The sequence below is a fragment of the Salvelinus namaycush genome, chromosome 4 (assembly GCF_016432855.1).
Source record: "Salvelinus namaycush isolate Seneca chromosome 4, SaNama_1.0, whole genome shotgun sequence".
Classification (NCBI taxonomy): domain Eukaryota; kingdom Metazoa; phylum Chordata; class Actinopteri; order Salmoniformes; family Salmonidae; genus Salvelinus; species Salvelinus namaycush.
Genome location: NC_052310.1, coordinates 46,688,603 through 46,701,904, shown reverse-complemented (window position 1 = coordinate 46,701,904; position 13,302 = coordinate 46,688,603). Strand labels below are relative to the sequence as shown.

At 41.6% G+C, this 13,302-nt stretch overlaps 1 protein-coding gene across 1 annotated transcript in view; it reads right to left on the bottom strand.

The window, feature by feature from the left end:
• Positions 1-13,302, bottom strand: part of LOC120045895 (disintegrin and metalloproteinase domain-containing protein 12-like) — a 73,035-nt gene that overhangs the window by 33,496 nt on the left and 26,237 nt on the right. Inside the window, exons 3-4 of the mRNA XM_038990824.1 lie at positions 3,035-3,111; positions 1,108-1,297 (exon numbers count right to left, since the gene is read on the bottom strand). Of these exons, the coding sequence (XP_038846752.1) occupies positions 1,108-1,297; positions 3,035-3,111 (267 nt within the window). The remainder of the gene's footprint in view (positions 1-1,107; positions 1,298-3,034; positions 3,112-13,302) is intronic.

Here is a 13,302-nt window from a genome sequence, read left to right as displayed (position 1 = left end):
ACGGCCTACACACCAGTGGCAAAAGCTTCATAAAAAAGCCTATTACTCATGTGCTTAGTCACGCAGACAGCAGACACGTTTCTATGAAATATCCTGTCCTATCATAGTGCTCCTGTTCTTTTTTATCAAGCTTTTAAAGCTCCAATATTGGAAACTGATGATTCACTGTGTCAGTGAGTGTCTTGGTTATTATTTCTGAAGAAAAGGGTAGGATCAGGATTGATAATGGATGCATGCAGATACTGTAGGTGGTGGCAGATGGACCTGTACACCTGCTACATGGAGACTGGTGTGGGGAGTAGTGCCCATGCTCCTGCCCTGGCCCTGATATAGGACTCTGGAGCCAGGGAAAGAGTAAGGGCAAGGTTGGATCTCTACCATGGTTCATGTGCTGGTCTGAGCGCCAATTCAAGTACAAACCCAAGTACAAAACCAATACAGCTCAAGCCCTGGTTCGTGGTCATAGCGAAAATTGCCCTCATTGTTTATAATCGATCACACTGCCACATCTTTGTTACAACAGTATGGTAAAAATAAGTTTGATCCTACCTCTGAGGCAATAGCTATAAAGGCATGCATCAATTTACACATTAACAATAAACATCTCCCTAAGGTCCCCTGGCTTGCCATTACAAAACAAATATCATATCAGCCTGTTTCAAATGGTGTCATGTGTTATATCAGAGAAATTAAGACATAGGTGTTTCCATAGTGAATTCTGTCAGTCGGCAAATCAATTGCTTTCCCACCATGAAAGGTGGCATCATCCCCGCTCAGATTGTTATCAAACCCAGAACATTATGTTGCAGACACTCTCAGACAGCTATCTGGATGACAATGTCATAAGTCCACGAGCCCACGCTCCTACATCACTATCTATCTATCTCACTGATACCATTATTCCATATAACCTGTACAATATGAATCCATTATCAAGCTCTTCCTTTTGAACATCTTCTAGATCTAATGATTTTATCTGATAGCTTTATCATGAACAGTTTTGATAATGGAATGCTACAGTACCAATATTTCTAATGTGGTATTTGATGGAGGTTATCTGAAGGAAATGGTCAGAAGAAAAACCTAGTTGTTGTCGATGAGCCTTACCCTGGTACTGAATGTTCGGAAAGGGCTTCTTAGATGGTTGTCAGGTGTAACAGAGGACATGTTGAAGCCATGACCACAGGTTCCAGAGGACAGGTTGAGGTTTTCCCCTCTGTAAATGATGTGTGTATAATTGTCCTGGTCCAACGATGGTTCAAGGATGAAGGTCTTATTTTCAAGTGAGATGAAACCCCTGTAAGACAAGGGAAGACGAGGCAAAGCTGTTCAACAGATCTGGCATAATAAATTGACTGTGTGGACAAAGCATTCTGTGACCAGAAGGGGGAAGCCATCTTGATTCTTGACTGCATGTTATGGTCAGAAATGTTTGTAATTAGGAAAATGTTTATAGTTTAATTAAAGGCCCAGGTCTTTATCTTTGAGTGAGAACTTTCTCAAAGTCTAGTAAGGGACAGTGCTTGACTTGGACAAGAGCTCACCGGAACGGAGTACCGGTGCCTCAATTTTTCTACTGCTAGAGCTCCTGCACCTCCTATCCTCCACCTCCTCCTGCATAGAATATTAGCTCAAAAGTATTGTGGAGCTCATGCACCTAAATATAAACAGTACCAGCACCTAAAATGAGTACTAGCACCTATTTCAGTCCAAGTCAAGAACTGGTAAGGGATATTGTATTGCTCATCAAGAGAAGTTTCCTTCATGTGGACTGTGGACTATTGACTTCCAAGGACCAAAGTGTGGAAGGATATTTCTAAGGCCTACTTATATATTTCATTTTTTTCTCTCTCTGTACTGCCTTTCCTTTGGATTAAAACACAGCCTTAAAACTCAGCTGGTTAAATCAATCTTTATTTAATTTTTCGCAGCTGGATTATTTAGATTTGTTTTATTTTCTTACTGGATGTTGGGACTGAACAAATGTCTCTTAGTGAAATAACTCAGTCAATGTAAATGGCCCCACTGACTTACAGTAGATTCAACTTCCCGGAGAGGCTCTTAGGCCAACTAAAACTCTGAAACAATTTGTTTTGGCATTGAAGCCAAGCCACATATTGCTCGTCAAACATCTGCCTGCCTCAAGGATTTTGTGAGGTACAAGATTAAAAAAAGAATTACCAGTAACACTCCTTGGGGGTGGACTCTTATTCAGGTCAACATTTTTATCACAAATGTATTACCGCTAAAAGTTCCTCTTCATTAGCTTTTATTGCATCGTTAAAAGGTTTCATGGCATACTAAACGTTTTCTCGTCACATAATGCATCTGTAGTTTGGGGTAATTAAGCAGGAGATGAGCGTACATCAGCAGGCTTTCTGTTGCTGTTTAGACTCAGCCAGGCAGCTTTATTACTTCCAGGTGGCCATTAGGCACAGACACATGCCCAGAGGAGAGTGGAGGAGAATACAGATAATCACTGGGTGGCCCAGACCAAGACCATGTTCTATGTCTAGGGATCTATTATACACTTTTGGTGGACTCTTCCATACTCTTGGGTAAGTGGAAACTCATACCTGTTTGTTGACAGAGATTTAAGGGGCTAAAGTGCGATTCCACAGCAGCAGAAAATATTTGTGGTATCTCAGATTGTTCTGTCAATTTTCACATACAATTTCATTGGGATGAAGGATGCTTGAAATGCTTTTTACATTTGTATCACAAAACATTATTCTGAAAATATGATGAAAGTGGCCATCTATACATGCCTCATTTAAGACCCTACGATATGCGAACAGTACATGAAATAGACATCTTGGTGTCACTATATTCCTTTTGGTGTGCTCTAAGCTATGGAGTATGTCTTGATTCTGAAATAAACATTTTTTACATTCAAATGGTTTGTCATACACATCCTTCCTCCCAATGAAGTTCCTATGTGAGAATTGCCAGAACAATCTGTGGGTCATGATTGTGACCACTTACACAGCATGTCTGAGGCTTCTGGGATCCTATAGACTGAAGTGTTACTTACCGGAGGCCAGAGCAGGTGCTGAGAGTGACGTCAGAGTTAGCGTGGCCTTCCACTTCTCCATGGTAGTAGCAGTTCTTCTGAAAAATACCAACATGACACTCAAGTCAAATTTAAACCGTGTCAGGACATTCTTTAACAAACTATAGTATACTTATCTTTCGTTTCACCAATGGTCAACCAAGGAGAAGTGGAAAGGAAGCCATTAAGTGTACAGAGACATAATGAAGCTACTGTCTATCTGAGACAGTATGATGAGGAAGTGTCTGGTTTGGAGTCAAAACAAAACTTTGTATTATGGCTGAATGGCTTCATTCAAGTCTACACCAATTACTCTAAGACCAACTGCTTTGTTAGCCAAAAGTCAGTTTGAAAAATACTGAACGTCAGTACTGAACTGTGAGACAAAATACTTGAAGCTGGCCTTTTCCGTAGCCAGCTCATACTTTTACACAATCACTAAGGCTGTACTGACTTGACTCCAAAAGAGACCCCTTTACTGCTCTGAAAGGAGACTCCTTTTGAAATAGCATTGCTATGAAAATACTTGGCTGAGTCACCAACTAATTACATTAAACATGAACATGTTGGTGCCATAGACATACAGGAACAATATACAAAAGTATGTGGATACCACTTCAAATTAGGGGATTCGGCTATTTCAGCCACACTCGTTGCTGACAGCTGTCTAAAATCGAGCACACAGACATGCAATCTCCATAGACAAACATTGGCAGTAGAATGGTGTGCTGAAGCTTGTAGCGCGTAAAAATCATCCTCGTTTGCAACACTCACTACCAAGTTCCAAACTTTCCTCTGGAAGCAACGTCAGCACAATAACTGTACGTCAGCAGCTTCATGAAATGGGTTTCCATGGATAAGCAGCCGCACACAAGACTAACATCACCATGCACAATGCCAAGCGTTGCTTGGAGTGGTGTAAAGCTCGCCGCCATTGGACTCTGGAGCAATGGAAACGCGTTCTCTGGAGTGATGAATCACGCTTCAACATCTGGCAGTCCGACGGACGAATCTGGGTGTGGCGGATACCAGGAGAACGCTACTTGCCCGAATGCATAGTGCCAACTGTAACGTTTGGTGGAGAAGGAATGATGATCTGGGGCTGTTTTTCATGATTCGGGCTAAGCCCTTTATTTCCAGTGAAGGGAAATCTTGACTCTACAGCATACAATGACATTCTAGATGAGTGTGCTTCCAACTTTGTGGCAACAGTTTAGGGAAGGTCCTTTCCTGTTCCAGCATGACAATGCTCCTGTGCACAAAGCGAGGTCCATACAGAAATGGTTTGTTGAAATCAGTGGGGAAAAACTTGACTGGCCTGCACAGAGCCCAGACCTCAGCCCCATCAAACACCTGAATTGGAACGCCGACTGCGAGCAAGGCCTAATTGCCCAACATCAGTGCCTGACCTCACTAATGCGCTTGTGGCTGAATGGAAGCAAGTCCCCGCAGCAATGTTCCAACATCTAGTGGAAAGCCTTCCCAGAAGAGTGGAGGCTGTTATAGCAGCAAAAGGGGGACCAACTCCATATTAATGTAGATGATTTTGGAATGAGATGTTTGACGAGCAGGTGTCCACATACTATTCATGTAGTGTATATTGGGTAGCATTATGTTTAGCATTTACCTTAGCATTCTTTATGACACTATGATAAAGAAAATTGAGTTTGTGTACCAATTTACGGTTTTATAATGTCTATAAATACTTAGTCAGTTGTGTTTTGGACAGGAAACTTTGAAATGAAAATAGCTGCCAGACACCATAACATAGTCTACTTTCAAAATATGTGACCTTTAACTGTTGGTTTTGGTCATTTCAGTGGAGCATGTAAAATTGGTTGTTAACCTCTCTTGGGCACGTGAGACGGTAGTGTCCCACCTCTTCAACAGCCAGTGAAACTGCTGGGCGCCAAATTCAAATACAGAAATACTCATTATAAAAATTCTGAAAACAAAACATATTTTACATAGGTTTAAAGATTAACTTCTTGTGAATCCAACCACGGTGTCAGATTTTTAAAATGCTTTACGGCGAAAGCATACCTTACGATTATTTGAGAACATAGCCCACTAGACAAATCATTACAAACAGTAACCAGCCAAGTAGAACAGTTACACAAGTCAGAAATAAAGATAAAATTAATCCCTTACCGTTGATGATCTTCATATGGTTGCACTCAGCAGACATTCATTTACTCAATATATGTTCCTTTTGTTCGATAAAGTCTCTTTATATCCAAAAACCTCAGTTTTGTTCGCGCTTTTTCTTCAGTAATCCACAGGCTCAAATGCAGTCAAAACACGAAGACAAAAAAATCCAAATTGTATCTGTAAAGTTCATAGAAACATGTCAAACGATGTTTATATTCAATCCTCAGGTTGTTTTTAGCCTAAATAATCGATAATATTTCAACCGGACAATAACGTTGTTAATGTAAAAGGTAAACAAGAAAGGCACTCTCTCGGTCGCGCGCATGAAAAAGCTCTGTGACACTTTAGGGTCCACTCATTCCGACTGCTCTTACTTCCTCATTTTCAGAATACAAGCCTGAAACAATTTCTAAAGACTGTTGACATCTAGTGGAAGGCATAGAAACTGCAATTTGAGTCCTAAGTCAATGGATACTGTAATGGCATTGAATAGAAAACTACAAAACCAAAAAGAAACTACTTCCTGAATGGATTTTTCTCAGGTTTTCGCCTGTCAAATCAGTTCTGTTATACTCACAGACACTATTTTAACAGTTTTGGAAACTTTAGAGTGTTTATCCAAATCTACCAGTTATATGCATATCATATCTTCTGGGCCCGAGAAGCAGGCAGTTTAATTTGGGCAAAATTATTTTTTATTTTATTTATTAGGCATATACAGTGCCTTCGGTAAGTATTCAGACCCCTTGACTTTTTCCACATTTGTTATGTTACAGCAAATTCTAAAATCATTTTTCTCATCAATATACACACACCACCCTATAATGACAAAGCAAAAACAGGTTTCTAGAAATGTTTGCTAATTCATTTAAAAAAATGGGAATATGACATTTACATAAGTATTCAGACCCTTTACTCAGTACTTTGTGGAAGCACCTTTGGCAGCGATTACAGCATAGATTCTTCTTGGGTATGACACTACAAGCTTGGCACACCTGTATTTGGGGAGTTTCTCCTATTCTTTTCTTCAGATCCTCTCAAGCTCTGTCAGGTTCAGGTCTCTCCAGAGATGTTTGATCAGGTTCAAGACTGGGCTCTGGCTGGGCCACTCAAGGACATTCAGAGACTTGTCCTGAAGCCACTCCTGCCTTGTCTTGGCTGTGTGCTTAGGGTCGTTGTTCTGTTGGAAGGTGGACCTTCACCCCAGGCTGAGGACCTGAGCACTCTGTAGAAGGTTTTCATCAAGGATCTCTCTACACTTTGCTTCGTTCAGCTTTGCCTCGATCCTGACTAGTCTCCTAGTCCCTGCCACTGAAAAACATCCCCACAGCATGATGCTGCCACCACCATGCTTCACCGTAGGGATGGTGCCAGGTTTCTTCCAGACGTGATGCTTGGTATTCAGGCCAAAGAGTTAAATCTTGGTTTCCTCAGACCAAAGAATGTTGTTTATCATTTAGGTGTCTTTTGGCAAAACTCCAAGCCAGCTGTCATGTGCCTTTTACTGAGGAGTGGCTTCCATCTGACCACTACCAGAAAGACCGGATTGGTGGAGTGATGCAGAGATGGTTGTCCTTCTGGAAGATTCTCCCATCTCCACAGAGGACCTCTAGAGCTCTGTCAGAGTGACCATCGGGTTCTTGGTCACCTCCCTGACCAAAGCCCTTCTCCCTCGATTGCTCAGTTTGGCCGGGTGGCCAGCTCTAGGAAGAGTCTTGGTAGTTCCAAACTTCTTCCATTTAAGAATGATGGAAGCCACTGTGTTCTTGGGGACCTTCATTGCTGCAGACATTTTTTTGGTACCCTTCCCCAGATCTGTGCCTCGACACAATGCTGTTTCGGAGCTTTACGGACAATTTTTTCGACCTCATGGCTTGGTTTTTACTCTGACATGCAGTGTCAACCGTGGGACCTTATATATACAGGTGTGTGCCTTTCCAAATCATGTCCAATCAATTGAATTTACCACAGGTGGACTCCAAACAAGTTGTAGAAACATCTCAAGGATTAGCAATAGAAACAGGATGCAAATGAGCTCAATTTCGAATCTCATAGCAAAGGGTGTGAATACTTATGTAAATAAGGTTTTTCTGTTTTTTATTTTTAATACATTTTCAAAAATGTCTAAAAACCTGTTTTTGCTTCATTATGGGGTATTGTGTGTAGATTGCTGAGGATTACTCTTTTTTAAATACATTTTAGTATAAGGCTGTAACATAACAAAATGAGGAAAAAGGCAAGGGGTCTGAATACTTTCCGAAGGCACTGTATACATTTCTCAACAATTTTCCATCCAAAACGTGTGGAATAAGCAAATGCTTTGATTACTGGTCAAACAGTAATACATTAACACTAGTGGTAAATGCGTTGCTTACAATTGACAGCAGCACCATGGACACCAAGGGTGTTTCTCATTCTGCTGGAGTAGATCTAGTATTTCATATTAAACCTACCTTATGTATCCAGTTGTTTCTTCATTTGAAACTCACCCAACAAAAATCACAATATGCTGTTTTACATTTTGTGTTATTTGTGCTGGTCTAATTCCTAAAATGGAAAAGAATAAGAATCTGTGCATTCTCTGATAGTAATAATAGTTAATATGGTGCTCTTCGATGTCACAGGTTTGTGGCATTGATAAATAAATCATTTTAATATTTACATCAAGTCAGATGTTTATATGTTATGTATAAAAGGCATATGCATGCATTGTTAACTATTTTGATTTCTTTAAAACATTGGTGGAGTTCAGGTGTTTGATGTGAATGATGGGTGACTAGTAGCATTCTTGTCAAATACAGTGCCTTCTAAAAGTATTCATACCCCTTGACTTATTCGACATTTTGTTGTAATACAGCCTGCATTTAAAATGGATTAAATAGATTTTCCCCTCACCCATCTACACACAATACCCCATAATGACAAATTGGTTGTTGATCATTACTAGACAACCATTTTCAGGTATTTTCAAGTAGATTGAAGTCAAAACTGTAACTCGGACACTCAGGAACATTCACTATCTTCTTGGAAAGCAACTCCAGTGTAGATGTGACCTTGTGTTTTAGGTTAAAGTCCTGCTGAAAGGTGAATTAATCTCCCAGTGTCTGGTGGTAAGCAGACTGAACCAGGTTTTCCTATGGTATTTTGTCTGTTTATTTTTTATCTTGAAAATCTCCCCAGTCTTTAATGATTACAATCATACCCATAACATGATGCAGCCACCACTATGGAGAGTGGTACTCAGTAATGTGTTGTATTGGATTTGCCCGAAACACTATGTATTCATGAAAAAAGTTAATTGCTTTGCCACATTTTTTGCAGTATTACTTTAGTGCCTTGTTGCAAACAGAATGCATGTTTTGGAATATGTTTATTCTGTACAGGCTTCATTCTTTTCACTCAGTCAATTAGTTTAGTATTGTGGAGTAACTACAATGTTGTTGATCCATCCATAGTTTTCTCCCATCGCATCCATTAAACTCTAACTGTTTTAAAGTCACCACTGAAATCCCTGAACGGTTTCCTTCCTCTCCAACAGCTGAGTTAGAAAGGATGCCTATATTTTTGTAGTGACTGGGTGTATTGATACACCATCCAAAGGGATAGTCAATGTCTCTCTTTTTTTTACCCATCTACCAATAGGTGGCCTTCTTTGCGAGGCATTGGAAAACCTCCCTGGTCTTTGTGGTTGAATCTGTGTTTGAAATTCACTGCTCGACTGAGGGACCTTACAGATAATTGTATGTGTGGGGTACAGAGAGGAGGTAGTCATTCAAAAATCACGTTAAAAACTATTGCACACAGAGTGAGTCCATGCAACATATTATGTGACTTGTTAAGTAAATGTTTACTCCTGAACTTACTTATGCTTGCCATAACAAAGGGTTGAATAGTTATTGACTCAAGACATTTAAGCTTTGATTTTTAATGAATAAAAAAAATAAAAAACATAATTCCACTTTGTCATTATGAGGTATTGTTTGTAGGCCAGTGACAATACATTGAAAATTCAGGCTGTAACACAACATAATGTGGAAAAAGTAAAGGAGTGTGAATACTTTCTGAAGGCACTGTAAATATGCTTATTCATTCATAACTATGGATACATTCTGCAATGGGTAAATATGGCTTTGAATCTGTAACAGAACATGTCAAAAGTTAGCTCTGGATTGCTTTAATACAGCACTGCATTTAGACACCATGAATTGAAATAGATTTCACGTCATTCATATAGTTAGCAGTAATTATAAGGGACTGATTTTGCTAATATCATCTACTGTAGGTAGCTAGCTAGCTAGCCAACAACCTTATAGAGTTCAACAAATTTCATCAAAAAACAAGAAACTGCAGTTGCAGTGGGCTAAGGAACGAAAACACTGGACACTGGAGAATTGAAAAATTGCCTGGTCTGATGAATCTGGTTTCTGCTGCATGAATCTGGTTCCTGCTGTGTGTCAACATTGCAGGCTGGTGGTGGTGGTGTGATGGTTTGGGGTGTGTTTTCATGGCACACATTGGGCTCCTTGATAAAAGTGGAGCAACTTTGAATGTCACAGGATATCTGAACATCATTGCCAATCAGGTGCATCCCTACATGGCAGCAGCGTATCCATCTGCAAATAGATTTTTTCAGCAGAATAATGCCCCATGCCACAAGGCTAGGATTGTCCATGAATGATTCCACGTACATGACAGTAAATTTAGCTTACTGCAGTGGGATGCCCAGTCACCAGATCTCAATCCAATTGAGCATCTGTGGGATGAGATGGAGCTATTCAGAGTAGAGATCCACTACCAGCCAACTTGACACAACTGTGGGAAGCATTGCAGTCAACATGGGCCATTATCCCTGTAGAAGGCTTTCGACACCTTGTAAAGTCCATGCCACGACGAATTGAGGCTGTTTTGAGGGCAACGGGGGGTGTAACTTAATATTAGGAAGGTGTTCCTAATGTTTTGTACACTTAGTGTATCTTTTGTTTTGGATCAAGGTAGCTAGTAGCAAGCTAGGTAGCTGATGCAGAGGTGTAAGCTAGAGATGACATGCAGGAGCTTGCATGATATCTCGTTTGATGCTAATTAGCATTTTTTGAATCCGAGAGTAAATAAAGTGGAAAATATTGATAAAAGTCACACTGTCCGAAAGAGATTTACAGTTATCAAAATGTCACGCAGACCTTGTTTGAAGTGGTTCTAAAATGAATGGTGACAAAACGATTGGAACCATTTCCGTGTTTGACCGCTAGGTTTTGGGGTATTATGACGCTGTGGGGCTCTATGTGACTGTGACCATAAACCATTTTCCATCCTCATTCACTCAATTTCTTCAATGTCAAGATTTTTAGCATTTCTTTGTATTATTTATTCCTTTCTTATTATATCAGCTCTATACACTGATACACTGACAAGATACTATGTTAACATCTCCTCCTACTTTACTTTATACCACCAATCATGTTCTGAAGAATGAGGAACATCACTGTGTATTTTAGCTTTGAGGAAAATAGATTGTCAATCAGTGCCAAATCACAAACCATTTCCCCTTCCACCTGCCAAGCACCTGTCAAACTGTCCTCACCTCTGCTCAATTAAGTCATATCTTGAAATCTCACTCCAGCTGTGAAGGGGGAACAAGCCTGCTAACTATGTTAAGCGAAAGGCTTTTGAAAATCACTAATGGTTGGCTTGATTATCCCAGAACGCTTCAACACATTGTACCTGAAGGCTGGCCTAGAAAAGCCGCTGTGCTGTCTTGTTGTCAAACCTTCCTTCAACAGTTAAGCTAATTACTGTAAGGAAGAGTAGTTCAGGTGACCCAGATCTGACTGCTGGCACTAGCATTTGTGTACTTACAGTACCCACTAACTAAATCAAACTGTAAGCTAACGAAGCCAAATCGCCTTGACATCCATTGGAATATAATGTAGCATGTTCTGGTTCTGGAGGACTTATGTTGTGCTTTGTGAAATAATGTAAATAGCATGATAACTAGCTCTACTTGAGGTACAGTCTCTTCATAAAATATTCACATCCACATTTGGTTGGTTCCAAGGTGGGTTTAAAATGTATTAAAATACTCTGTAATGTCAAAGTGGAAGAAAAATTATAACATTTGTAAAATAATTATGAAAAATAAAACAATAATATAGCTTGATTACATAAGTATTTAACCCCCCCGAGTCAATACATGTTAGCATCATCTTTGGCAGCGACTACAGCTATGAGTCTTTCTGTGTAAGTCTCTACGGGCTTTGCACACCTGGATTGTACAATATTTGCACATTATGATTTTTACAATTCTTCAAGCTTCAAGTTGGTTGTTGGTCATTGCCAGACAGCCATTTTCAAGTCTTGCTGATTTAAGTCAAAACCTAGGCCACTCAGGAACATTCAATGTTGTCTTGGTAAGCAAATGCAGGGTATATTTGGCCTTGTCTTTTACTTTATTGTCCTGCCGGAAGGTGAATTTGTCTCCCAGTATCTGTTGGAAAGCAGACTGTTTCTTTTTATGCAAAAAAACTCCGTAGTCCTTGCCGATGACAAGAATAGCCATAACATGATGCTGCCAAACTGTTTTCACTGTTTTCTCCTATCACAGCCATTAAACTGTAACTGTTTTAAAGTCACCTTTGGCCTCATGGTGAAATCCTTGAGCGGTTTCCTTCCTCTCCAGCAACTGAGTAAGGAAGGACGCCTGTATCTTTGGAGTGACTGTGTCACGTTCCTGACCTGTTTTCTGTTGTTTTGTATGTGTTTAATTGGTCAGGGCGTGAGTTGGGGTGGGTAGTCTATGTTATGTGTTTTCTATGTTGGGTTAATGGTTTGCCTGGTATGGTTCTCAATTAGAGGCAGGTGTGTGTCGTTTCCTCTGATTGAGAGCCATATTAAGGTAGGTTGTTCTCACTGTTTGTTTGTGGGTGATTGTTCCTGTGTCTGTGTTTACCACATGGGACTGTTTCGTTTGTTCGTTCGTTTTAGGTAGTCTGTTCCTGTTCGTGCGTTCTTCGTCTATATGTAAGTTCGTTTGTTTCAGGTCTGTTGCCTTCGTTTATTGTTTTGTAGTTTGTTTCTAGTGTTCATTAGTGTTTCGTCTTTCATTTAATAAATTATCATGTATTCATCACCCGCTGCGCCTTGGTCCGTTCATTCACCACAAGACGAACGTTACAGAATCACCCACCAAACCCGGATCAAGCAGCGGGTTAACGGGCAACAGCGACAGCAGCAGTGGTTCAAGGAGGAATGGACATGGGAGGAGATTCTGGACGGAGAAGGACCCTGGGCAGAGCCAGAGGAGTGTCGCCGCCCAAAAGCGGAGCTGGAGGCATCTAAAGCGGAGAGGCGGCATTATGAGGCGCTAGCAAGGCAGAGCGGCTGGAAGCCCGAGAGGCTCACCCAAAAATTTCTTGGGGGGGAGGCTAAAGGGTAGTGTGGCGAGGGCAGGTAGGAAACCTGCGCCCACTTCCCATGAGTACGGGCAGACACCGTGTTACGCAGTAGAGCGCATGGTGTCTCCTGTACGTGTTCATAGCCCGGTGCGGGTTATTCCACCTCCCCGCACTAGCCGGGCTAGATTGAGCATTGAGCCAAGTGCCATGAAGCCGGCTCTACATATCTGGCCTCCAGTACGTCTCCTCGGGCCGGTGTACATGGCACCAGCCTTACGCATGGTGTCCCCGGTTCGCCAACACAGCCCAGTGCGGGTTATTCCACCTCCCCGCACTGGACGGGCTACGGGGAGCATTCAACCAGGTAAGGTTGGGCAGGCTCAGTGCTCAAGGGAGCCAGTACGCCTGCACGGTCCGGTATATCCGGCGCCACCTTCCCGCCCCAGCCCGGTACCTCCAGTTCCAGCACCCCGCACTCGCCTTATGGTGCGTGGCCCCAGCCCAGTACCACCAGTGCCTACACCACGCACCAGGCTTCCAGTGCGTCTCCAGAGCCCTGTTCCTCCTCCACGCACTCTCCCTGTGGTGCGTGTCTCCAGCCCAGTGCCTCCAGTTCCGGCACCACGCACCAAGCCTCCTGTGCGTCCTGAGAGCCCTGTACGCACTGTTCCTTCTCCCCGCACTCGCCCTGAGGTGCGTGCCCTCAGCCCG